General features: G+C 37.2%; 1 protein-coding gene across 1 annotated transcript; it reads left to right on the top strand.

Annotated features, from left to right (window-relative positions):
* On the top strand, positions 1-26935 carry UFL1 (UFM1 specific ligase 1). The gene is given in 21 exon segments (XM_003204338.4): positions 1-119; positions 783-928; positions 2378-2406; positions 3061-3158; positions 3982-4096; positions 5024-5154; positions 5759-5817; positions 7921-8067; positions 9519-9566; positions 9569-9693; positions 10318-10378; positions 10381-10496; positions 10848-10968; positions 13220-13342; positions 20089-20209; positions 21169-21332; positions 22411-22541; positions 22654-22734; positions 23516-23601; positions 24058-24238; positions 24914-26935. Coding segments are annotated over 21 exon segments (2361 nt in total). The 5' UTR covers positions 1-42; the 3' UTR covers positions 25115-26935.
* Positions 26936-27861: the final 926 nt, after the last annotated feature.

Here is a 27861-nt window from a genome sequence, read left to right as displayed (position 1 = left end):
CGTAGCCTCCCGGCGAGGCTGACGTGGAACGGGAGGGCGGTCATGGCGGCCGACTGGGAGGAGATCAGGCGTTTGGCTGCCGATTTCCAGCGTGCTCAGTTTGCCGAGGCGGCCCACAGGTGAGCAGGGTGCTCCGGAATCGCGTCGGGCTTTGGAGCCCACCGTTGCGCCGGCAGCCGTCCCTGCCCGCCTCTTGAGTGGAGCCGAGCACAGAGCGATGTGTGTGTGGTGTGTGGGGGTGTTCGGCAGGCCCTGCCCAGGAGGTGCTGTGCCAGCGGCGCCAGAACGGCACCTCTGGAGTCACACACGGGTCTGTGTTCAGGACATAGCGCGGGTGCCTTATGGCCTTACGTCTGAGCTGGCAGACAGCCTCGCAGCTCTTCTCCCCCTGCGCTGTTGAGTAATCGGGGTTGGTGCGAGAACCTGTACGCATTACGAAATAAAATATATTTAAAAATAAAGTGTTGAAGTAGCTTGTCAGTGTCTAACCCGAATTCTGTAAGCACGGCCATGCATCCCTGCACAGGAAGGTGCAGCCTTACTGCTGGAGGAGCTGTTCGGAACAGGACTGGAAATCACATCTCAACGGTGACTCTCCTTAGAAAAGCTGAGTGCCTCGTTTGTGGGGGATGCCTTGTGACATAATTTTTCTGATCATAAATATATTTGATACACAGAAACGCAAAGCAGTCGTTTTCTTCCCTGTGCGTAGAATTGTCAAAATGTGAGTTGAAGTTAGCAGGTGCTTAGAATGAACTGGTTGTTCTTTGTGTTGTTCTCAGATTGTCGGAGCGGAACTGTATAGAAATTGTCACTAAACTAATTGCGGAAAAGCAGCTGGAAGTGGTGCATACGTTGGATGGGAAAGAATATGTCACTCCAGCACAGATCAGTAAGGAGATCTGGGATGAGCTCAGTGTTTGTGGTGGTAAGTGTCATGTGTGCTTTCTTCCTCTGGATCTGGAAATTAGTTCTGAAAATCAGAGATAGATCTGAAAGTTTTCTTCAGTATCCATCGTCTTACAGAAAAGTGGGCATGCTCCTTGATGCTTCATCTATCCAGGAATTTGATTATTTTTTTACTTCAAGTGTGTATTAGGCTTTTACTTAATTATATCGGGAAATGTTACTTGATTCTCTTAAGTCTTTGTGGAATTTCTGAGGTAGAAGTGGTCTAAGAATCCATTTTAAGTGTATTTAAATACCCAGCCGGGTGTTTGCATGGACTCAGAATTTCAAAACCATTCTCTTCACGTTGTTATTAATAATGACATTTTAAAATTATCATTGGTAGGTCTTATTTTACCTGTGTGAGAAGCCATCTGCTTTGTCTGACCTGACGTAGATGTGCAAGGAGTTCAATAATGCTTCAAACTTGTTTTTGTCACTGATTGTAATGAGGAGACTGTATTGTACTTCAGTTACGTACGTGGGTGAATTTCACAATATTGTATGTTTTAAAAGATAAAGTTTGCAATGTTCTTACAGAATATCCATTGTTTTGTTACTATTACAAGTAAGTTTCAGTTTGTGACACCACTGTGTATCATATCATTATGATAGCTTGATTTTAAAGTTCCTGAGGGAGTGGGGTTTTTTTGTTTGTTTTTGGAGTTTCTCTACCGGTTTTCTAGCAAAGCTATAGTGTAGAATAAGATCATGGAATCATAGAATGGGTTGGGCTGGAAGGGACCTTTAAGAACATCCAGTTCCAACCCCCTCCTATAGGCAGGGACACCTTCCTCTAGAACAGGTTGCTCACAGCCCCATACAACTTGGCCTTGAATGCCTCCAGGGAGGGGGCATCCACAGCTTCTCTGGGCAGCCTGCTCCGGTGTCTCACCACCGTCACAGTGAAGAATTTCTTCCCAATATCTAGTCTAAATTTACCCTCATTCAGTTAAAAGCCATTTCCCGTCATTCTGTCACTACATTCCCTTATAAAATGCCCCTGCTCAGCTTTCCTCCAGGTACTGGAAGGCCACTATAAGGTCTTCTCAGAGCCTTCTCTTCTCCAGGCTGAGAAGCCTCAGCTCTCTTAGCCTGTCCTCTTAGGGGGAGGTTCTCCAGCCCTCTTCCAGCCCTCATCTTCATGGTCCTCCTCTGGGTCTGCTCCAACAGCAGTCCTTCTTGTGTTGGAGGCCCAGAACTGGACACAGTACTCCAGGTGGAGTCCGATGAGAGCAGAGTAGACAAGCAGAAGCACCTCCCTCCACTTGTGATTTCTTTAATTTGTCAATAATTAAAGCTGAAATTGGTTGAATTGGTCTATGTAGAAGTAGTAAAGTGTTTTGTATATAATGAACTACATTGTGTTTTAAACCTTTTCAGGCATGGTTTATGCACTAAAAGTATGTTTGTACTTTTTTTTTTGAAGGTCGAATAAACATTGTTGACTTACAACAGGTAACTTTTTAATAATAATAAAGTATATTTTCTCCTTTTCTTTACCGTATATATTATAAATGTGGATTTTGTCCATTATTTTATGCAGATTATTTTATGCATCTGTTTGCTGCATTATTTAGAGTTCCTCTGTGCGTAATGATATTCCATGATCTATGAAATCAGCCCTAAAACATACAGATTTTCTTGATAGACTCTTCCTTTTTAAACTGAGGGCACAAACAGAAAAGACATGTTTCCCATTTAAATCTAAAGCAGCAGGAGCATGCATAATTAACTTTGCATGCCTCTTTGGATCTTCCCTCTTCCTTCATTAATCTCTTGTCTCCACTAACCTTTATCCTCCAGTTGTCTTCCTCTGTGACTAATTTTCCCTTCTGGCTAGAGCAGAATTACTTAGAATCAGAAAACCTTTCTGAAACACAGCTTAGTACTATCTATACATAGCTTTCTGCACTTTTATTTACTATGCAGCTTTCTTTTAACATTGTCACAGTTGCAAAGTTTGTTTATTGTTTTTTTTCCTCACTCATGCTTTGTTCCAAATTACAAATTTCCTGTAGATGTGTACAATATTAGGGAAAAAGAAATCTTTTTTTCATTTAGTAGCTCGATGTTTGAGAATTAATTTCAGTTTTTACTTTTTATTTTTAGATAATAAATGTGGACCTTCTGCACATTGAAAATAGAGCTAATGATATCGTTAAATCAGACAAAGCTGTTCAGCTTGTGTTAGGACAGCTTATAAATGAGTGAGTACTTTCAGGAGCAACGTGCATAACTCACTTCTCTTCTGTTTTGAAAATGCAATCTAACCGTGATGATCAGTCTTTGGTGCTTCTGAGGTGAAATACATTTTTCTTGATTGCTACAACAGCTGCTGGGTGACCAGTGTTTCTTTTCCAAGTGGCTAGTGAGGCGTGTCTGAAATCATCACCGAAGCCATGAAGCAAAGGCATTTTGAATGTCTCTGTCTTGAGGGCTTCACTTCTTAGTTCCTCGTGTCTTTGTATACAGGAGCTAGATTGCATTTGCTCTGTGGCTTCACTGTCTGTCTCAGCTGTTGACAAACCCTCTCATTTTCACCCACTTCTTTCTTTAGCTCAGAAGTCTAAGATGTATGAGCCAGTTATTTCATGGCTTTCAGCACACCAACGAACATTGCAGTGATGCTGTTTTGGGGGTGTCTCTTTTATTGATTGTATTGCAGGCTTTATTTGTGGCAAGGAATGCGTAGCTCCTGGCTTTCTTGAAGTAACTGAGACCTACTTTGATCACTGAAGTCCTTTTCTAAGTCTCATTTTAATAAGATGTTTTCCTGTTCCTGCTTTCCTGACGGTATCATACAAGCAAATCAATAACAAATTTAAATACTAGCTGCCAGGTTACCAGGCTTTTAAAACACATGGTTTCACTGGCATTGTTCTCCTTTATTCAATTACAATAACTTTAGTTTATTTTGGAAAATTTATAGCAGAAAGAGGTATATATAGTGTTAGGTCAATTCATAATTCAGCGGAGGAAGTGCATGTCTGTAACATGTCTTTTGTTTTCTTCCCCTTGTTTTCAAATAAGGAGTTACCTAGATCAACTAGCGGAAGAAATAAATGATAAACTACAGGAAACTGGCCAGGTGACAATATCAGAACTCTGCAAGGCATATGACCTTCCAGGAGACTTCCTGACACAGGTGATGTAACCTGCCAACCTGGCTAGTGTAGAATCAGTTGTGTTCACCTTCTTTTGTCATCTTTGCAATAGCCATGGCTTTAATTGTAATGGGCTGGTTGTAATTCTAGGCAGAAAACAATGAATATATAAAGGTTGCAGTGTGACAGTTGTTGACAGATTTCTTTTTGATTTATTTGAGAGAAGATAGAAAGATAACTTCATCAGTTACATTAGCTATCTGAGAAGCAGAAATACAGTGGTAGAAACTTTTAAGGTTATTCAGGAATAGTAAAATAAATGTTTTTTAAAGCTGAAGTCAAGATTCATGATAGAAATACAGAACTACTTACTTCTGTTAGTGACTGTTCGAGTGCTTAAAAGTATTAGGGAGAATTGTCTTAAAGTTAATGACTTTCAAATGAGATAGAGTTTTTTTTTTTGGAAGGTATTTTTTCCAAGGGGTAATTCTGAGACGTGATGGGTGAGCAGTCTTGTGAGGTAAAATCATGTTGACTCATGATGTTTATAAACAGAATCGTTGTTCCATCATCTGCTTCTACAAAAACATTTCCAAAATATGGGAATTAATATATTGGTTTTCCTTATTTCTTGGAATAAGGAAATAATATTTCTCATTCACTTTTCATATTTATAACTATCTCTTTATTCTGTGTTTATTGTTGCTAATTTAATTCTTATCTATCGGAGAAAATGGATAATGAATTGGTTTGTACTGGTTTGTATAAAAAAGAAAAAGGAAGGTTAAATTTTAGTTTCTTTTATGCACCTTCAAACCTTACTGATTCGTTGCAAAGTTTCTTTTTGCTGTTGTATGCATATATTGGCAAAACTAACTTGCTTATCTGTTAATCCAGATTTTTGAATTCATTTTGGACTGGTATTGCTAATACACAATTTTAATAGTCATCCCCTCTTCTATTTACAGGCTTTATCCAAGCGTTTGGGTAGAATTATTCATGGAAGGCTGGACCAGGAAAACCGTGGGGTGATTTTTACAGAGGCCTTTGTTTCCCGGCATCGAGCACGCATTCGTGGTCTCTTCAGTGCGATTACTCGGTAAATTGAAGCACCTGCAACCATGTATTAAAATTATCTTTCTCCTAGTTCTTTACGGACCAGATTCACTTGTGGCTTAAAAAGAAAAGAAAGGCAGATGTCTACATTTATTCTAAATGCAATTCAGTTCCCGGAGTGACACATTCAGTTATGCTAATTTTGTTTTTTCTTCAAATGGGGGCCAGGAGAGGAAGAAAAGTATGACTGAAACGTTTTTACATTTTGGCTAAAGTTGTTGATGAGTAGCTTTTTGATAATGTGTTCAGAGAATATCTATCCTTGCTGTCATTGTGCTCCTCCCCAGGTCAGTTACATATTGACATATATTCAGTACAAATGCTTAAAGAGATTTTTTTTCTTATTCTATTAATAATCTTCAACTTGCACAAACAAAAAACACTTCCATATGATTCTCATAGCTCTGTTATGTTTTATAATTCCATCATAATTTAAAATTGAAGCCTTTTAAGCTCTGTTAAATTCCAGTGTGGCAGATTGATACTGTATAGTTTTGGCCATTTAGAATAACATCTTGTTTCTAGATTCTCCAGGTCAGTTTCACAGTTTCAGTAAATGCACTGTTTTCTTTTTGTCTTTTTACAAGGCCTACACCTGTAAGTAACTTGATCACACGGTATGGATTTCAAGAACATTTACTTTACTGTGAGTTTTCATTCAGACTTTTTTGTGTTTTTGTTCATTCATAGATTCTTCATTACTAGAAATACACTTTCAAAGGAACATTTTAGTATATGCTATCAATTCCAGAATAAAGCAATACGTTTCTCTGTAGTATAAAAAGTGTTAAACATTTTGTGCTATCCGTAACTAAAGGGATGTTCCCTGTATCTAAAGCAGTGAGAGCATATAGTAATGAAATGCCCTTGGGTGTAGGTTGATGCAAGAAGTGCATTTTGTCATCTGTTATGTTATTTGCCTTTAGGTACTGGCAGTTTTATCAGTAAAGCACACAAAAGGGGACAGATTTTATGTAGCCAAACAGCATTAACTGCTCTGGATTTTATTTATTGACTTTGCTCTGTGATATTAGAGGCAGAGCTTTTGTTATGGTCACAGTTCAATGTCTTTGTATGCTGAGAGATAAAGCGTACTCTTAAACTGTTTACTTTTATTTTCTGCAACTCTTTAATTGGAAATCCGTTAAGATTTCCTATCCAACTGCTAATATTTCAACTTTTTCTAACGTCGCTTCTGATATTTCAGCTTTTCTTTGACTACCAGGATTTCCCTCTCATCTGTTCAAAAATTCTACTTAAAGCATCATTGGTCTTGTGTGTTGGCTGACCACGTATTGCTGCTGTTGAGAATCTTTTAATGGTTTTTCTTCTTGCTCTCATAGAAGTTAATATCTCTCTGTTTGATTGGGTCCTTTATCCTTCAGGGCACTGCATACTCAAGCTCCATTAATATCTCTGCTTACTTTCTTGTTTTGTGACAAGCGTATTCATTATAAATGAAAATCTTAGCATTTAAATCAAATTGTATAAATACTCTGCTTTCATATAATCAGTGTAAGGTTTCCTTTTTTTCTAGTACTTTGTTATCCAAATCTTCATAGGTTAAGAGGAAAATCTACTAAAACATAGATTTATAGATTTATTTATCATAATGCTGCAAAATAACAAATTTCATTATGCAATTAGTCTTTTTTAAACCGGTCCTGCGTGCAATTACATGATCATATACTCGTCATGTATAATGTTAATATGAAGTTCTAGTGCTTTCTGATCACCAAGAGTCAGCACAATGGCTAAGTGCATTTCTAGTACTGTTTTTCTTATTTTTGATGTTGCTGCTAATAAGTTAGTTCAGTATTCTCTTTAGTTCTTCTTACTGTATTTCATTCCATCTGCTGTTTCATAAGTTTTAAAAACCTTATTACTGTCAGAACTCATTTGATCCATTTTTCAGTGATGCTATTTCAATTCCATAAATATTGAAGAGATCTTTTTAATGATGTTACTTTTACTTTTGTGCCTCTTCCAGAAGAAAAAAAAAACACAAAAAACTGCTGCAAAGCTTGACAGTTGAGGTACATTTTTCAGTATACCTAGTGACTTATGAAAAGGCAAAAGCAGAGCATAAGAGGCAAATCAGACGTGTACCTATCTTTAATGGACCGAAAATACCTTAGCTAGCATCAAGAGAGGCTTAGGTCTTTGCTTCTAACAGTTACCAGTGCATCTGTTGTCAGCATTATTTGTGCTTTTTAAGTAGTTTTATTACTGGCAACAGTGTGAGCACTGCAAACCATGAAGATGGCAACCAGTAGGCAAGGTGCTAACATTCGTGCAGATGAGGTAACAATTTCTTGTATTGTTTTAGTGTGGTCAGACCTCTCTTTATCTTCTTCTTGGGTAACATGCAAATGCAAAAAGAACACTTTTAATAAAATATACTTCTATTGTATTGTCTGCATTTTCTAAATTAAAAACTGAAACTGTCTGGATATGTGTTGTGTAAAAAGGGCTTTGATCCTACCATAGTGGCTTGCTCTTTTAGAACTTAGTACAATTTCCTGAGCTTTTGCCAAGAACGTTCTCAGAAGCATTAAAAATAATTGATACGATTCAGAAACGTTTCAGCAGAACAAGTGCTTGTAGCTCGATCTTTGGTTCCTTTCAAGTAATGCTAAAAAGAAAAACAACTAATGAAGAGGAAAATAGAATGGGAAAAATAATTGCTATTTTCTAATAAATGGGTACATCAAAATGAGAAATACTGTTTCGTTTTTCTTTCTTTCAGCTGTGCTAGAAGAACTTGTTAACACCGGTCGTCTAAAAGGCACTGTGGTTGGTGGGAGGCAGGATAAAGCTGTGTTTGTTCCTGACATCTATGCCAGAACACAGAGCAACTGGGTGGATTCGTTTTTCAAACAAAATGGTTACTTAGGTAATTAATCTTTTTTTCTCTTAGATAACATGTTTTTCTTAAAAGCTAGTTTAGGTAATTAATCTTACTCTAGACAGTGCCTATATTAGAGTAAAGCCTCTCAAGAGTAAGTGGAAATAAAGTAGTTGATTCTCCTCTTTAGAGACTGTTTTACCATTGTTACTTCAGCACAACCATATTTCAGCATACAAAACCATGTTGCTAAACAGTAACAGTATTTCTTACAAAGGATGTTAAAAATGCTGCTTTTATTACCGAAAACTTTTCTTAGACTGCTCATTGTAGACTTTCCACATGGTTGTATTTGACCCACGTAGTTGGGAATTTCAGGTCAGGTGTCTAGTTTGCAACCAAGCTTTAACTGTTAGCCAAGAATGTAGTGCCCAGGAAGAACCTTTTCCACGAGATTTACAAAACTGAAGTGGATAACACTTAGTGTCCTAATTAGAGTCCTAGTATGTGTACCTAAGTTGAAGCTGAGTGATGATTAATGATGGTGATTTAAAACGGGAGATGTGGGAGAACGTGGAGCTAAATAAACAGAGGAATGTACCCTTATGGTCCCAAAAGGCACGCCCCGCCCCTAAATAGCAGTTAGTCTTGCATTTTGAAGAGGCTTGTCATAGTTTACTGTAGTACTATTAGGCATTTCTGTAATATTGCTTGACTAATACAGTGCTTGAATGTTTTCAGAATATCTAAGTTTAAACTACCGAATGCTTTGAATGCCTTGCTTGAGAGGCACTGAATGATTCTACAGCTATATTGGAGAAAACAAAAGTTTGCCATTTTATGTATTGTAAACATTCTATTTACGTTAGAATACTTTGGAAAGATGTCACTGCAAAGATAGATCTTATAATGTAGGAATCTGAATAAAGCATTTTTTCCAGAACTTCATGTGGTAACATCCATGATTTAATCTTCATATGTATATTGACTGTATTTACCTGTAACTTGTGCTGAAGTAAGTTTATGGTGAGCATTGGCTTATAGTTGTACCTAGGAGTTTCTGTGGAGGAATGTAATTCTTATTTTCCAGCTTTTCAAGCAGATTACTTCTTATGGATCCAATGAGTATATAACTTACAATTAATGAATATACAGATGTTATGGTATAGCAAAGAGCTTGGCTACGTAGTTGCTGCACCAAAGCAGGGAACAGAAATGATAGGTACACTCACCCGTAACCTGGGCTCACACAGAAAACTCCAGTGGAGTGGCTCTCCAGAAGAGATCCTTCCCTGCTGGCAGTCAGCTCTTAAATGGGCCTAGGAGAGGTGGAGCCAGGCTCTACTCCTTCCAGCAGCACAGGTGAATTGCCTTCACCTGTGCTCCCATGGCTGACTCATTGCTCGCCTCAGGTGATCAATCAGAGGTTCAGGCCATGATTTAGCAGTTCCCATACAATAACAGTACTTAATTTTAATGGGCTTCTAACTATTTTTTAGAATTTGATGCATTGTACAGACTTGGCATCCCTGACCCAGCAGGCTACATCAAAAAAGATACAAGTCCACAAAACTCTTATTTCTGAGAGCAGCTTGTGTTGGTCAAGAGATTGTGGACCGAGTTGAAGCTTCTGTCGATGAAGTTATCAGCTCTGGAAGTTGGATAGACGTAGCAGTAAGTGATTCTTTCTGTTGTTCGATTTATTTATTTTGACAGATGTGTGTGTCAGATGTTATATTATTGAAGCTGTATGTGTGTGATGTACATCTCATGTTATAGGAGAAGAATATGCAGACTAAGATATAACAAGCGAAGTAACTTTGTTTGCCTTTAAGTTGGTCTGAACAAAAACAAGGATAGACCATGTCAGTATTCAGTTAGACAGCAATACGTTTTCTTAGTATGGTTTTGGAAAAAAAATCTTAAACTGAACTCCTATCAGTGTTTCTGTAAGTAGAGAGTTATAAGCCATTTTCTTCTAGTAAATTCTGAGGCCTTAGAGCATTTCTGTTCTCATGAGGAGGTCAGATGTTGTTTTGGATCTGATGTTGTTCAGTATCTGCTGAGATGCGCTTTGAAGTTGTCGTGCTGTTTCCCAGACTGATGCTCTTGTGCAGTGTTCACCAGGGAAGATCTAAAATAGCGTTTACTCTTAAATTACTATTTTAATTGTATAAGTGCAATATATTCTAAGTAGTTAACAGCTATGAAATGGGGTATCTGTGGATCCTATTTATCCACATGCAAATGTGTGTCCATTCTTTAATACATTATTGTATATAAACTTCTTTACTTTAGACTCTTCTGCCAAGTTCGTTGTCAGTAGAAGATGTTGGGATTTTGCTTCAGCAAGTGATGAGATCTTTGACAAAAATTCTTCAGGTTTAGTCTTCAGTGACACCATCGTGGTCAGTGAGAAATTTCTGAGCAGCTGTACTGATCTGTTTTCTGATACGATGAAACAGAAAGCTGAAAAGGTATGGTTATTCAAGTGGTCAAGATGGTACATTGAGTTTTGGAGTGTAGTTTATTTGGCTTTCTAGTTGCTGTTACCATCTCTTTGCTTCTTGCCTGAAATGCAGCTTATGAAAACAAACAAAAGTGAGGAAAGAGATTGTATTAGTGTAATGCAGTGTATATTCAATTTTGCACACTAATAATGTGATCTGATCCTGAACTTTTAAAAGAAAAATAAGTGCATCCTCGCTCTACACAAAAAGGTCATAGATTAGTATACTTCGAAGTAGCTAAATGGCTTAAATGTTCCTCTATCCATCTTCATCCCTCTCTTTACCTTTTTTCTATTAATTGCGTGTTCTTTGTTATAGGAAATGAAAAACAGCCCTGTTCATTTAATTACTGAAGAAGATTTAAAGCAGTCTTATGTTTTAGAAAATTCGTATGCTAATAAAAAAGACAAAAAAGATGAAAGAAGAAAGAAAGCAACAGGTAAGGCACAAAAAAAAAAACCATCTTAGCTTCAGAAATATTTAAAATTATTCTATTTTGTAGTCCAGTAATTTCCTATAGTCCACTGCTAAAGATATTTAGGAAACAGCCCAGCTACTACTTATGATTGTACCATAGGTGTGGAGCTATGTATGTGAGAATTTGAGATTTCAAAGTACAGATTAAGTCCCATAAAGATATCCTGAGTGAGCCAGATGCTTTGCACAGGACTATAGAAACAAGGAATCCATGTAGATTTTAATTTGAGACAGAATAGAAATGTGTCATTTTAAGCCTTTGAAATCTTTCTATGTTTAAAATATTTTTCAGAACACTCTATTTTCAGTTCTAAAAACTATGTTGCTACAGCACAGCTGAGCAATCTATGTTGAATGCACATGTACAGTTTTATGTGCTACTGAGGGTAACAGTATTAGAGCACTGATGCATCTCTTTTAATTGTATATATATATATCCTCTGAAAATTAAAACATAAGATTCAGCTCTTAAAAAGGCCACGACTGAGTTGGCATGGAAACTAAACTTATTCTTGCCACAAGAGACAGCAGATTTTTCTAGGCCAGTAGCTGAAGCAGAAAAGCTTGAACTTTATTTGAACTGTTGTAAGTAGAATGTCTTCAGTTTCCAGCCTTCTAAGGATTAAAGACTCTACTCAGCATGTACATTGGGTCTGTAGGTACATTCACATGTACAGATTGAACGTACACATCACTGTCAGTAAGCACTAAGTAAGAAGTGGGTTTTTTTTTGTATTGACTTAGCTATTTTACAATCAAAATCATGGTTTAAGTTCATTTAAGTTTTATTTCATAATGGCAAAACGTGACAAATGTCACATTGCCTATCTTGAAGTCTGTGTGTGACTGCCAACTGCATAAGTGTAACCTGACCTGGCATATTGTTAATTCCATTTACACAATGTAGATCCTGCCATGTATTGTGGTAATGAAAATTTGGGGGTTGCAAAATAAGTTGTCAGTTGCCTTTTGTAACAGTCTTTTACAAACAAGAGACTGCAGAAATGATCCTTCCTATGGACTGAAGTCATACACCATGCCCTCTTTTCTAGCTGAATTCTGTCTTGCTTGTTTGCTTTGTGGATAAGATCTTGACTGCAGATTGTTGCTTTTTCTGTAGTGGTATTAAAGTGAAATACAGGGTGAAAGGAGCTTTTTTGGCAAAGTAGCTAATATATTACATACTTGACAGTTTGTCTCTGCTCACAGTGTAGTCACATTTCAAATAGACTTGTGAAAAATATCCATTCTTTTTTATGTTTTGAGAGGTCGAAACTCAGAAGATTTCACTGTGTTTTGTTATCTGCAGCTGAACAAATTTGTTGTTCCAGCAAAGTAATTGTGTCCACGTGGGTTTCTAAGTAGTATCATCTTGCCTTTGTTTTTCCTTTTCTTAAGTGATAGTACTGTTGGGACCTTATACGTATATGCAAAAATAATTAGTCTCTCAAGACTTAGGGAAGTATAGAACTGATTTTTCTGGAGTTTAGATTTCTTCTAACTCAAAAAAAAAAAAAAACAAGGAAAAGAAAAGGAGAACAAACAGATAAGCAGCTTACATTATGCAGAAGGATTGTATTGCACATTGAGATGCTGTCTGCAGTGCAAATACATGGATTGTGGCACCTATGAACTAAGTAGTTCGTTATATTTGTCAGGACAGAATCATCTCATTGCTTTACTGTCACTGAGGAATAGCTGAACAAGAATTAGCTCTCTAGTTAATTGAATGCACACTTGCAAGAATATTTTGGATAAATGTTTACCACGGAGGATTTTTTCTGTGAAAGTTAACAAAGTTACATTATCTGGAATGTTTTAGAGTAGCTTTATTATTTGGCATCACTGAACAAAATGCTAAATGCTTACTAAAATGCTATTTTCAGCCAAAAGAAAATTTCCTATTCCGCAGTGGAAATTATTATTGCATTTACTTTCATTTGCAAAAAGGTATTACAGCTTTGGTTATTTTAATGACAATTTTAATTTGACATGGTTGGCATTTGTGGTTGTTTATGACTGTAGTTTAAATGAGGATTTCACTTGGTATGCTTTTTTTTTTAGATCTTAAGAATGGAACTATTATGACACTAGTGTACTAGTTGATATATTTTTTTTAATTAAAATGTAACAAGTACTGCAGATAAATTACCGTAATATTGCTAACTTTAAAGTGCTGTAACTTTATTATGAAATAAGTAATTCTCCACCAGAGGGCAGTGGAAGCACGAGAGGAGGAGGAGGTGGTAATGCTAGAGAAATCAAGATTAAGAAAACCAAGAAGAAAGGAAGGAAGGATGCTGACAGTGATGAAGAGTCACAAGCCACCAGCACAGGTATGCTTGGGTACTTTTTACTCATGGCTACTTGTTTATTATCACTTGCTTTTCAACACTGATTTCTCTATTGTATTAGGAAGCTCCGGTTAAAAAGGAATACGAGAGTAATGTTGCATTAGAATTGTACCAATGGATGTAATACTGTTACTTAAATGAAATGCTCATATCATATTTGTGGAATTATATAAAGTAGCCTTTAAGAAAGAAACCTAAGTCAAGGAATTTAGAGCAGATACTCTGCTGCAATGCTGCCGAGAGCTAGTCGGATGACTGGTAGGATGGCCGATGGTGTGTTCTCGTTGATTGGTAAGATTGTTAGGGTTCGGTTGTATCCTGTTTGGACTAGCAGTGTCATGCGGAGGCTATAGGTTGCGGTAAAGGATGTAGCAAGTAGTGTTAGGAGAAGGGCTCAGGTGTTGATGTATGAGGTGTTTAGATTTTCGATAATTAGGTCTTTGGAGTAAAAGCCCGCCAGGAATGGTGTGCCTATTAAAGCAAGATTGCCGATGGTTAGGCAGGAGGTGGTTATTGGGAGAGTTTTTTGTAGGCGGCCTATTTTGCGGATGTCTTGTTCTCCATTTAGGCTGTGAATGATTAGGCCAGAGCATAGGAATAGTATGGCTTTGAAGAAGGCATGAGTTGAAATGTGGAGGAAAGCTAGTTGGGGGAGATTAAGACCAATTGTGACTATTATAAGGCCTAATTGGCTTGAGGTAGAGAAGGCAATGATTTTTTTAATATCGTTCTGGGTGAGGGCACAGATGGCAGCGAATAGTGTGGATAGGGCGCCTAAGCATAGGCATGTAGTTAGGGCTGTCTTGTTGGAGGAGAGGATTGGGTGGGTTCGAATAAGCAGGAAGATTCCGGCTACTACTATAGTGCTGGAGTGGAGTAGGGCGGAGACTGGGGTAGGACCTTCTATTGCTGCTGGGAGTCATGGGTGAAGGCCGAATTGAGCTGATTTTCCTGTGGCAGCAAGAATTAAACCTAGAAGGGGAAGAGTAGGTGTTTGGTCTGGTTGGATTGCTTGTTGGATTTCTCAAGTATTTAGTGTTGAGGCTAGTCATGCTATGCTTAGGATAAGGCCAATATCTCCGATTCGGTTGTAGATTATAGCTTGTAGTGCGGCTGTGTTGGCTTCAGCCCGTCCCTGTCACCAGCCGATGAGGAGGAATGATATGATTCCTACTCCCTCCCACCCAATAAATAAGAGAAATATGTTGTTTGCGATGGTAAGGGTTAATATGGCGATGAGGAAGATGAGTAGAAGGGTAAAGAATTTTGTGGTGAGTGGTTCTGAGGCTATGTATCATGTGGCGAACTCTAGGATTGATCATGTTACGAATAGTGCAATGGGGAGGAATATTATGGAGTATAGGTCCGTCTTTAGAGAGATTGGAATTTTGAAGTTTTGGGTTGGTTGTCATTCTCAGTAGGTAATAATACTTTCTAGGCCGGAGTGAATGAAGATAGTTGTTGGGATAAGGCTGAGTAGGAAGGCAGTTTTAACGGTTTTGGAGATTAATTGAGGGGAATTTTTGAGGTTTAGTAAGGGTGATAAAATAATTGGGGTGAGAAGAATAAGTATGGTTAGTAGAGTGAAGGTGTTTAGTAATTGTACTATTACCATTACTTTTACTTGGAGTTGCACCAAGATGAGTGGTTCCTAAGACCAATGGATTACTTTTATCCTTTAAAAGTTAAGGGGGCCGAGGTTTAAAGCTCGGATGCAGGAATTAGCAGTTCTTGCTGGTTTAAGCCACCCCTCGGCAAACAAGGAGGTTTAAACTCCTATTTTTAGAATCACAATCTAATGTTTGGGTTAAACTATGCTTGCATAGAGGAGTTCCTGAGATTAGTTCTGGTTTGAGAATGAGGGCTAGTATAGGAATGATGTGAAGAATTATGAGGAGGTGTTCTCGTGTGTTGGAGTTTGGAGTTGATATAATGTGGGTGGGAAGGGTACCTCGTTGAGTGGATAGGAGTATATAAAGGGTGTAGGAAGCAGTTAAGAGCGTTGCAGTTCCGGTTAAGATAATTGTGGGAGGGGATCAGTTAAATAAGGCAATTATAATTGTTAATTCTGCCATTAGATTGGTTGTTGGAGGGAGGGCTATGTTGGTTAGGTTAGCTAGGAGTCATCATGTGGCTATTAGGGGTAGGAGGGGTTGTAGGCCTCGTGTAAGAATGAGAATGCGGCTATGCGTTCGTTCGTAGTTCGTGTTAGCTAAGCAGAATAGGAGTGATGATGTAAGTCCGTGGGAGATTATTAGGATTATTGCCCCTGAAAATGATCATTGAGTTTGGATCATGCTTGCGGCGATTACGAGTCCTATGTGGCTTACGGATGAGTAGGCAATGAGAGATTTTAAGTCTGTTTGGCGTAAGCAGATGGAGCTGGTCATTAGGGCCCCTCATAGGGCTAGGGTGAGGAAAGGGAAGTGTAGATAGTTGCATACGGGCTGTATGAGTAGTGTTACTCGTATAATACCGTAGCCGCCTAGTTTTAGTAGTAGGGCAGCAAGTAATATTGAGCCTGCGATTGGTGCTTCGACATGGGCTTTGGGGAGTCATAGGTGGAGGCCATATAGGGGTGCTTTGACTATAAATGCTATTAGGAGAGCTAGGTTGGATAGTAGGTTTGTTCATGAGGCCGTTGAATTTGGATGGGTAAGTTTAAGAATAGGTAAGTGGAGTGTTCCTGTTTTTGAGTGCAGGTAAATGATGGAGATTAGTAGGGGTAGGGAGCTAATTAGAGTGTAGAATAGGAGGTAAATGCCTGCGCTGAGTCGTTCTGGTTGGTTTCCTCAGCGGGTAATTAAGATTAGGGTTGGGATTAGGGTGGCTTCAAATGAGATGTAGAATAATATTAGTTCTGTTGATGAGAAGGCTAGGATGATAAATGGTTGAATAATGATGAGGGTTGAGATAAATATTTGTTTTCGTAGGTGAGGTTCGTGCTGTAAATGGCCTTGACTAGCTATGATTATAAGAGGGAGGAATCAGCATGAGAGGACTAGTAGTGGGGTTGAGATTTGGTCAGCACCAGTTCAGGAGGTTAGATTTTTTAGGGGGTAGTATGATGGGGTTAATCAGTGTAAGCTGATTAGGGCAATTATAAGGCTATGTGCTGTGGTGTTAGTTCATATGAATTTTGCTGGGGATAAGAGGGTTATTGGTAAGAGTATAATTGTGGGTAAAATAATTTTTAACATTGTAGGAGGTTGAGATTATGTAAGTGGTCGGAGCCATATGTTCGGGTTGAGGCTACTAGCATGGCTAGGCCGGTGGCAGCTTCGCATGCTGAGAAGGCTAGTATTAGGATTGGTACTAGGGTGAAGGATGGGGTTTGGTTTTCGATTGATCATATTGATAGGGGAATGAATATGGATAGTATCATGCTTTCTAGACATAGTAGAGCGGAGATAAGATGGGTTCGGTGAAATGCTAGGCCTAGGCTGCTGAATGTGAATGCGGAATAGAAGCTGAAGTGTAAGGGAGACATGAGAAAGTTATAGGTACATCTATAATTTGCTGGGTCGAAACCAGCTGTCTTGGTTAGACTAACTTTCTATTATTCTGCCCATTCTAGGCCTCCTTGTGTTCATTCGTAGGTAAGTCCCAGTGTAAGGAGGCTAATAATGGTAATGGTTCAGGTGAGGGTAGTGATTGGTGATTGGAGTTGAATGGCTCATGGGAGGGGGAGGAGTAGGGCAATTTCTAGGTCGAATAGGAGGAATAGGATGGCTACTGAGGAAAAATCGGATTGAGAATGGAAGGCGGGCTGATCCTAGGGGGTCAAATCCACATTCGTATGGTGATAGTTTTTCTGTGTCTGGGGTTGTTTGAGCGAGAAGAAAGTTTAGGATAGTTAGCGCAGTGCTTAATATGAAGGATAGGGAGAGTATAAATGTGAGTGTATTCATTGCTCTTCTCTGGATTAGTACCAGATTTTAAAGATTGGAAGTCAGTTGTATTTAATATACTAGAAGAGCAGGATCCTCATCAGTATATAGATATGTATAGGAAAAGTCAGACGATGTCTACAAAGTGTCAGTATCAGGCTGCTGCTTCGAACCCGAAGTGGTGATTAGATGTAAAGTGGAATTTAATTAGTCGTAAGAGGCAGACTGTTAGGAAAGATGATCCGATAATTACGTGTAATCCGTGGAATCCTGTGGCAACGAAAAAGGTGGAACCATAAATGCTGTCGGCGATTGAAAATGAGGTTTCATGGTATTCTATTGCTTGGAGGGCAGTAAAGTAGAGTCCTAGGGCAATGGTGAGGGTTAGAGCGTGAATAGCCTGCTTTCGGTTTCCTTCTGTAATGCTATGGTGGGCCCATGTTACAGTGACGCCGGAAGCTAGAAGGATTGCTGTGTTTAGAAGGGGGACATCAAGGGGGTTTAGGGGATTAATCCCTGTTGGAGGTCATTGTCCTCCCAGTTCTGGTGTTGGGGCTAGGCTTGAGTGGAAAAAAGCAGAGTATATGAAGAGAAGATGCAACAGGTTTGGAGCTAGGCTTTTCTCACTGGCGCTCGGTGCCAGACAAGAGGCAAAGAGCACAAACTAGAACACAAGATGTTCCTCTGAATATCAGGAATTGCTTCTTTCTTTGTGGGTGATGAAGCATTGGCACAGATTGCCCAGAGAGATGGCAAAGCCTCTGTCCTTGGAAATACTTAGAAGCTGCCTGGACAAGGTACTAGGAAAGCAACTTTAGGTTGCCTTGCTTGAGTAGGGAGGTTGAACTAGATGACCCTCTAGAGGTCCCTTCCAATCTTGACTATGCTGTGATTTGGATATTATAGTTGATTTCTTAACATTTGTTGAATAGTGTATGATAAATAGATTAACTTGTATCCAGCTCTGTTACATTTTTTAATATTTTAAAATAAAATCCATCTTGCTTTTACTGAGATCTTTATGTTTGAGCTAGTCACCTTGGTAACTCTACATTTTAGTGTGAGAAAGAAGGTACTTTGAAGGCCAATCTGTCTGACTAGTTTTGGATGTGTTTTAAAGGATGAGTCTGCATCACTCTCTATTCTTGCCCATTTCTTCCAACTGACTTAAGAAGAGCATGGATGGCTTCCTCAGAAGTAGATGCATATGCTATTAGACTTATATTTAACAGTGGCTGAAAATGAAACAGTGATAATTTTTATTACATCTTTAACTCAAATACCAGAACCGTGTGTTTCCATTTTACGTGTAGTGTTTAGACATTGAATACTGATTGCAAGATATTTCTAAACAAGATGTTTGAAGCTTTGATATAGAGCATCTTAATTTTGGGTCATATTCCTCTCAGTTTTCTGTGAATTTACACACAAATGAAGTTATTTTTCAAGATTGCTCAGGTACTAAGTAAACTGTGTTATATTGCCCCTTTCTGGTGTAACTTTTCATGTTTAACAGTTGTTGCTGCTAGTTTTGAAGAATTACAGTAAATAGATTAAGTTGTGTTTGTGGACCTCACTTTTGCATCAGTTCTTTGATGGGAAAAAAATACTCAGTCATCATATTCAAACTAAAATCCAGGATAAATGCAGATGTAACCATTCAAATATAAGTAACATCCTTCAAATCCTGATTTAAGTTGTCTTTCCCTCTCTTTCTCTAAGTATTGTATGTTGATAATTACTGCTGCAGCATGACTGAGAAAGTTATGATTTCCATTCATTCCATTTCCTTAGGTACAAAATAACCCTTCTTTATGCTGCAGCTGGTACATAGAATGCCTGTCTCTTTCTGGTTCACTGTCACCATCCTGATCTCATTCTCATATGTAAAAATGAACTTCTGCTGCTTGCTGATGAACTTAATATTTTGCCAAAACTAAAGTGCAGATGTAGTATTTAATGTGCATTTACAAGCAGCTTATAAGGTGATCTTATTACAGAAACTTTGTTGTCTGGTTTAATTTTCTTACTTTGATCTGTCTAAAGTTTTATGTACTGTAATCTCTATTTAAGGGTCCTGTTGCTAATCATGTATGTTACTGAATGGGGTTAAGGAAAAAATAAACAACCTTGTGAAATTTCTCAAATAATAATGTTCTATTCAATTTTGTTATTTAAAACTACCTTTTTGGCCTTGGTATTGTCATTGTCATCCTTCCTAAACAAATACAGGCCAGACAGTTTTGAAATCTCTCACCAAAAGTACGTTTCAGTATATTTCTTCAGTTGTTTGTAACAGAAAATAATTTTTAGGGGATCAAAAGAGAAATTTCACCAGTTTTTTTTGTATGCGTAGACTGTAATTGTTGTCTGTAGTCATGCTTTCTTTTGGCAATGCTTCTGTGGATGTTTGAAGTTGGAAGCTGTGTAATCAATTAATATACGGATGTTATAATTAAGAAATATACAGGAAAGTTCAGCTAAACAGGTCATCATATTAAAGAAGAATGGATGGAAAGCTTACCTTTGTCCTGGACTTGCTAAGAAGACTCCAAGAGGAGCAATCTCCAAAAGAGATGGTGCCCAGTGGTAGTCAGCACTTAAATGGGGTCTAGGGGAGGTGGAGCCAGGCTCCACCCCTTCTGGTAGCACAGGAGAATTGTCTTCACCTGTGCTTCCAAGACTAACTCATTGCTCACCTCAGGTGGTCAATCAGAGATTCAGGCCATGATTCAGCAGTTCCCATACAGAAGCATTTCTACGCCTCGTGTCACACAGTAGCTGCAGCAATGTTAAGTATAAACTTTGGTCAGTGAGTGTTGTTTATGGCCACTGCAGGGAGGAATAAACAGCTGGAGTTCCATTTCATGTCGCAAGAGGAAATACAGGATGTTTTAAAGACCCATTTGCAGGACTGCCCTGAAGAGCTTATTACAGAACTTGCTGAACATCTAATGAGGTAATTTGCATCATTCAAATAGAGTTAGAAAGTCTGTGATTCATTTCAGATGAATCTCTCAATTCTGTTTTCTTGTTTAGGGGAAAATAATTTTACTGATGGAAATGAATTACAATATCCTCTTTCTATACAGCTCCATCTTATTTAATTCCTTCTGTATTAGAAAGCTGTACTGATACAGTAATGGGAAATAATGCCTCTGCCTAGCGGTAGTTGTCAGCAAGTGGTTTTTGATTCATAAGTATATTTCTCTACCCTTACGTTGATCTGTGTTGAGATTTCATCATTCCTGTCTTCTGTACATACCTATCTGGGTATATTCATGTCCCGTGTTCCTTGTGTTACCACTGGCACCTGTGGTATATAGTTAGCTACTCAGGTCAGCAAACTGATGTGATGAAAGATGAATAATTTCTTTTAAAAAGATACACCATGCAAGAGACAGAGATGAATATATGTGTTCTAGGCAAAAAGGACGTGAGAGGCCCATAACAACTTTACCTTGGTTAAACTTGGAGTGCAGCAGTAACTGTGCCTTAAGGAGGGCATATGCTATCTTAATGCATCTTAAGCTTGCCATCTTATGGCTCTCATTGATCTGAAATCTGTGTACTGACCCTTTAAAGAATTTGAGAATAGCATTGCTGCAGTAAATCTTTTCCTGTCTTACATTTCATTCCCATTTAAGAGCTGTTATGACATTAAAGCATTGTTAAGCACTTACATACCATGCATACTGTAACTGGTAGTACTTCTGCAATTACAGAAATATATTTGAATTTCCTAATGCTTTTGCTTTTTTTTCTCTCTCTTTTCAGTTACTTGCTTTTTATTTATCTTATAACCCTTTGGCTTTTGCGTCCTGCTCATTTACTGGTTAGGAGATAGATTTCTGTGCTGGTATGTTTGGAAAACCTTCAACGTTTTTATGCTTAATTTTTTCTCTCCCCTGTTCTAAGACCTCTAACAAAAAGTTACCAGGAAGTTGTGCGTTCCGTTTTTACATCTTCAACATCTTCCTCTGGAGCAAGCAGAAGACAGACTATGAAGGACTTGCAAGAGGAGTTCTCAAGCTTGTACAACAACATTCGATTATTTGAAAAGGGAACAAAGTATTTCACAGGTATAATAAATGTATACTTTAAAAATACTTATTCAAGAATGCGGAATTTATTTCAGAATCTATATGCAGAGTCAACAACAGAGGAGAACAATAGTTTCAAGAAAATGAGAAAACTTAAGGATATATTTACAGTGTTTAAAACTGACCTCGTGCTGATGTGCACTGCTTTGTACACTTTCTGAAATACATTTCTTCATATCCACAATCTTCATTCTGTCCAAATTATTGTGTGTTCTTGTCCTTTCTTCCGAAATGTTTACATCCCTTCACAGTTCTTATTAAAATGTATAGTAAACTTAGTTCATTCTGTCACCTGTGTAATTAATGAAAGCACTGAATACTTCCTGACTCTGAAGAACCCCCATCTCAAGCTTCCCTTGGTTTGGTATTGAAAGTAACTGCTCCTTGAGGATAAGTTTTTGAAAAGGTGTAGATTGATCTTCCAGTAGGTTACTTTGTAGTGTCATCTTTAGCTACCTGTACTTTGTTACTGGAAAGTAATATTAGGAAAATACTGTAGACGTTTCCAAGAGTCTCTGCTATATTCAGGTTTTTTTGAGAACTTTCTCTGTAGAAAGTTTACAGCAAAAGGAAATACCAACACAAAAAATCTAGATACATTCCTGTGGTTTGGAATAAATGGAATTATTTCCCATTAACTTCTGTTCTTGTATGCTGGTTCTTTTTTGAAGAATTCTATTTCAGTCTTACGTCCTGTGCCTGTTTATTTAACTGCTTGTCCCATTACCTTTGTGTACTTTTTACTAGTTGATAGGTAGAATCAATGCTGTATTAGTTCAAGAGGATTGCATAGGGACTCATATACCTTTGAAGCGCAGACAGTGCATTAAAATGCACTTACAGGCTTGAAAGCTCACCTTTATGCTGAATAATATTCCATAAAAAACTGCAAATGAGAGATGTTTGCTTCCTGCATTCAAATGAATTTCTAGTGCTACTGCTTGTAGTTGGTAGAGTCCATGTTTTGGGAAGTGTTGTGATAACTGTTCATATGAAGCAAATAGCTGTAGTAAGATGTTTTCCTGTCTTTTTATTTTTATTCCATTTTTTTTAACAGATGAGACTCAGACTAACCTTGCTAAGCACCTGTTGAAGACTGTCTGTACCGACATTACAAATCTTATTTTCAACTTCCTAGCATCTGATTCAATGATGACAACAGAAAATTATTCTACCATTACAAGTGAGGTACAGAGCTATCAGTTCCTTTTCAGGAGTTTCAAGTATCTTGTCTCTTGATGCGTCCACAGCTAAAATAGTAACCAGTATTACAAGTGATTTCCATTCCTCTCTCATACAGGTGAGGACCAAGATTTTAGGTAAATTGCCAGAAGATACCAAAGGTCCTTTAACTAAACTGCATACTTCTCTGAATGGCAAGGTAAAGCTTTCCAGAATCTTTGAGTTCAGATATTCTGTTCTGATGATATGCTAATAAACAGCTGTAATGCATAGTATGGTATTGCCCTGCATGTGGCAGGGGGTTGGAGATTCATGATCTTTGAGGTCCCTTCCAACCCTGGCCATTCTGTGATTCTATATAGTACATAACTGCTGCAGCTGTGAGAACTAAAGTCATCTTTTGAATTTGTCTAAGTCGAAGTCCTTCTTTATATTTGAATTTTAACAGGTGACATTTGGTCTAACATTTTAAAACTGGTACAGCTAGCTGTTTGCTTCCAGATGGGATCTAGTGTATCTTTTATGTGTAAATGAGAAAAATAAAATCTGAGAGATAATCTGTGCTATAGTGGTTGTTGCTTCTTGTAATTGAAAGATTGTTTTCTCCTGTATTCTTTAACAAGTATTCTTTAGCATTTAAAAAAAAACCAAACAGATAATGGCAGTGTAAGTATAAAGGAATGTGATTTATTACTTCTTATATGCAAGATGCCTCACTGTATTTTTTTTCAGAAGAAAAATCTGTAAGGAATTGCAAAATTTTTTTCTTTTTATTGTTTCATTTTCAGACTTGATATCTTATACTATAGTTTGCATGTTTAAATATATGAACTGTTGGAAGATGAAAAAAACTTTCGTTAAAATTGTTTTTTCTTTCTGTAGTTCATTCCAGTTGTATTTGGGGTGATTAGCTGTGAACAGTAGTTAGCTCATTTTGTAGCCTGTTAACATAGATTCTTACATCTGTTATTTTTTAATAGAGTTTAGAAGATTTCCTTTCATACCTTGATACTGCAGCAGATATTTGTGATATTATGGTGAAAAAAGGAGACAAAAAGAAGGAAAGGTACCTTAATTGTGTTTATTCTGTGTACACTATGTGAAAATTAGCTCTGTTGCTGCACAAATGTCAGATGATTCATTTGCTAGCAGTCACATAGATTGTGCAAGTACGAGTCAGTGGTTCTTTCCAAACTGTTTATCTGAAAAATACAAAGGTGGGCAGTCCTAATTTTGTGGGAGAAGGCAGACAGGAGGGTTTGTACTTAGCTAATTTGGCTGACTGGTTACATTTAAGTTTGCTAGGGTGGTTTTCAGTATCTGAGCTCCACCAGTGCTTCCATTTTTGGTTTTTGTGTTTTTTTGTTTTCCCTTTTAATAAGGAATATCACAAATATCACATCAAGAATCGGTCTGTCAGAGAAGAAAATAGCATTCTTAATGTCAGATATGTTTTAGAGTCTATTATGAATTATGACAGAATGGGAAACAGATTTTAATGTAATCTCTCCTTGTTCCTTAGGCAAGTCTTGTTTCAACATAGACAAGCTCTGATTGAACAGCTGAAAGTAACAGAAGATCCAGCTCTTGTGCTGCACCTGACATCAGTACTGTTATTTCAGTTTTCAACCCACTGTATGCTTCATGCACCGGGAAGATCTGTACCACAAATCATTAATTTCTTAAGCAGCAAGATCCCAGAGGTATTCCTTTCTGGCCTTATTATTGTGTGAAAGTGCTTCTTTTTTTTTTTTTTTTTTTCTGTGACCAAATGGAATTATACTAACGCTGCTATGTAAGACAGGCATCCTTGTGTTTCATGTCTAATCATTACTGTATGCAGAATATGTAGTTTGCCTGATCGATAATGTATTTTAAGTCTATTTTCAATATTTTTAATAAAATCCATCTATCATTAGTACTGAAGCTTTTGCCTTTGTCTGTAGCTAGCAACATATTGTTGGGTGTTAAAAATCACTGACAATTCTTGCAACTCTCTTATCTCCTAGCTAGAGTGTGATTGCTTTGAACTTTTCTTATTCAGTTTTAGAAAAGAGGTACCTCTCCAAAAATTGAAATATTCAAATTCTGTATCCAATCTACCAAAACTGATTGTTTTTACTGACTACATTGCTTTATTGCTTCAATTCATTGTCCTGTTCCTGCTGCATGGGTGTACTTTTCATGTTTCCCCCTCTCTGACTGTTTCTCAGAATTTAGGTTGCAAAATACTTCGATAGAAATATATTCGTCTATCACTTTCCTCTTAAGATAAGAATGGGAGGATGCTTTTTTTTAACATTTACTCTTCAGTCAATTAACGGTCTGTGTTACCTTTTCCATTACATTGACCATTTTGTTTTGTTTTTTCCCCTCAGGATCAGCATTCTCTATTAATCAAATACCAGGGATTAGTAGTGAAACAGTTGATCAGTCAGTCTAAGAAGGCAGAACAGGAGGATGACAATAAAGCAGAGGAAGAAGGAGCAGATACCATTCGGAAGGAGCTCCAGGAAATCACTACCTCTGTCAAAGATCTTGTTCTCAGACCTAGAAAATCTTCTGTAACAGAGGAATAAAATGATTACTGAGTGTGTCTGCATCCATGATACAGCTTGAAAGTGCTTGAAAAACTTTAGTATTTGGCTTCTAGCAAATGACAGCCAAGGAACACATCATCATGTAATGGTGACAAATGGAGTTTTGTTTATCTACTACTACATCATACATATAAGATGTATATACATATAATTAATACATTGGATGAAGAGGATGCTTTGGGTATAAAATTGGTGTTTTTTTTTAATTTGCAACTTCACTTGAAGACTCAAGAAATGCTTTCTCTTGTGATAACACTGTATTCTGTTACATGCACTTGTTTATAGATTTGCTCTTCTGATTTGGATTTGTCACGGTGTAAGGGTTGCATATAAGCGTGCATAAGAATATATCTTAATTTCCAAGACTAGGTTTGAAATTATAATTGTTATAAATAGTATACAAACAAAAGCCCATTTTTACATTTTGATAGAATTAGTGGATGTTTTCTACTAAAGAGTGAAACCATCAAGTACAAGGTTATATTCCTACACTTAAAAGAAGTGATCCAATATTTATGTGAGTCTCTAAATAATACTGAAATCTTTTAAAAATCAGCATGCCCATGCTATTTATGTGTGTTCTATTAATGGCAGTAATGGCAGCTCATTTAAAACTAATTTAATTGGGACAGAGGAGGTGCAATCCTTTTGCATGGGTAATTTGAGGATGGGTAAATACTATTTCACTTACCATAATTAACTTTCTATGCGTTCAGCAGTCTTGTTGAATGCTCAGTCCAGTTCCCTTAGCTGTACGAAGCACGTGCTTGCATTCTGTCAGCTGCCTTGAGGGAACTTCTGATGTTCTGTTTACCCCGAGTTTTTTGAAAAGAATTTAAATATTAACATTTAAGATCTTTCTACATAAACTTTATAGACTGTTTGTCTAATCTGAAATAGCTAAATGTTGAATGTTTCCCTCAAGTTTTTTACTTGCCTTATTTCCACAAGGACTTTGTCTTGAGGAAGGTAAAAAATGTATAAAATAAAATCTTTTGAGTTCTGCCACTATTATTGACATAATTATTGTATGTCAAAGGCACTTCTAACTTGTATTTAAGAGAAGGTAGTATTCTAACCAGAAATGTTTTAGTTATATCAGGTCCTTTTTGACCTTGCATTACTTCTGTAATGCCATTGATTTCATGCAAGACAAGAAATCTGAAAATACCACTCACCCATTTTTGCCAAAATAGCAAACAGGTTCTATGCAAGTTCTGCTTTGTTTAAATATATTTTTTATTTTTATTATTTTATTTTTTTAAATATTTGTTTCCCAGCATTTAGTCTATCCTATGTGGTTAATCAAAAATATCTGCTAGCCTGAAATTGAAAGAGGGGAAAAAAAAGAAAAAAGTTGATGAGGTCCAGTATGAAAACTCAGTAATGGATTAACTGTGATGAATTTTAACCATACATAGAAGTACCCAAAGTTTAACAATATTCCCTTCGTAATTCTGGTCTTTTACACATTGTAAGGCAAAAACTGTGCCAGAAAGAATAGAGCAAAGGCAGAATCAAAGATAGGTTTTTTCTTTGGCTGGAGGTTATCTTTGCAAACGCTGAAGAGTAAGATGAGAAATATTCTGTCTATTTACCTTTGTTTAAGAAAGAATTTGCATATGGAGAATAGGCTTGATTTCCTGTTATTTGGCCAGAATAATCACTGTGCTCCTACAGTGAACATAAACAATTTTGTAAGACATGAATCTATTTTGTAAATAATATGCTATGTGATATTCTGTATGCAAATATGAAATTATTTTAATAAAATTAAATGATGAGGTATTTAAAATGCAACATTGACTTAAGCAGTGATTGTTAGTCTTGCAGTGTACAGCTTCCAAAAGATTATATGCACTTTTTGATTTAACACGTTGTTTTGAGTGTTCCTATATTTTTGATTGATACTGTTACATATTATAAGAATAACTTACACAGTCTACTATATCATGCATTACAGTTACTATATGGTAGCCTTTATTATAAGAATGATAAAAAATATATGTATCATTCTAATTAGATAAGAAAGATACACTAAAATTCAGAGGTATCTTCTGGCTACTAAGAATTCTAGTAGATAAAGGTTGGAAAGCCTGTCCAGATATTTTTTCACTCTCAAATGTGAAAAATCAGTCTTCAGTTCATCAGATGGGAGTATCTTGAGAGAGAAAGAAAAGGAATATTCACAATTTTCTGGTTATTACCCATGAGAAATGTTTTTGAGAGTAAGAGTACTCTCATCTAAGAAATCAGAGGTTCCATTCACAAAACAAAGCCAATTATTGGCATAGCTAGGAAAATGAAAGGTAATATACAGTGTATAAATAGTGGTGTTAATTTGGTTTTAAGTATTAATTGTGATCTTCTTGTGTTCTTCACCTACAGTCTTTAAGCAGCACCATTATAAGGCTTCTAAAAGCTGATGTGAATATATACTTACAAACAGGCTTCTCAATCTCATGTAGCTCTATGGTCAGCAAATTAGAATTGATTTTTTTTAACTGTAAGTAGTAAAAAATTTCAGCAGCATCCTTTTTTTTCCCCCCCGGTTTTAAATGGCAAAATCTGACTTTTGTAGCTGTTTGTTTCCAGGCCTGCTGGAAATAAGCAAACTGTTGCTCTATTAGATCTTACAGCCTTCTTTCCAATTCTGTTTTGCAACTTCTTAAAACAAACAAACAAAAACAGACAAATGAAACTCCTCAAGTTTTCAAGTGATAGCA

Source organism: Meleagris gallopavo, chromosome 2 (genome assembly GCF_000146605.3).
Source record: "Meleagris gallopavo isolate NT-WF06-2002-E0010 breed Aviagen turkey brand Nicholas breeding stock chromosome 2, Turkey_5.1, whole genome shotgun sequence".
Classification (NCBI taxonomy): Eukaryota; Metazoa; Chordata; class Aves; order Galliformes; family Phasianidae; genus Meleagris; species Meleagris gallopavo.
The sequence above is the reverse complement of the archived record's forward strand: the minus strand, read 5'-3'. Positions and strand labels throughout refer to the sequence as shown.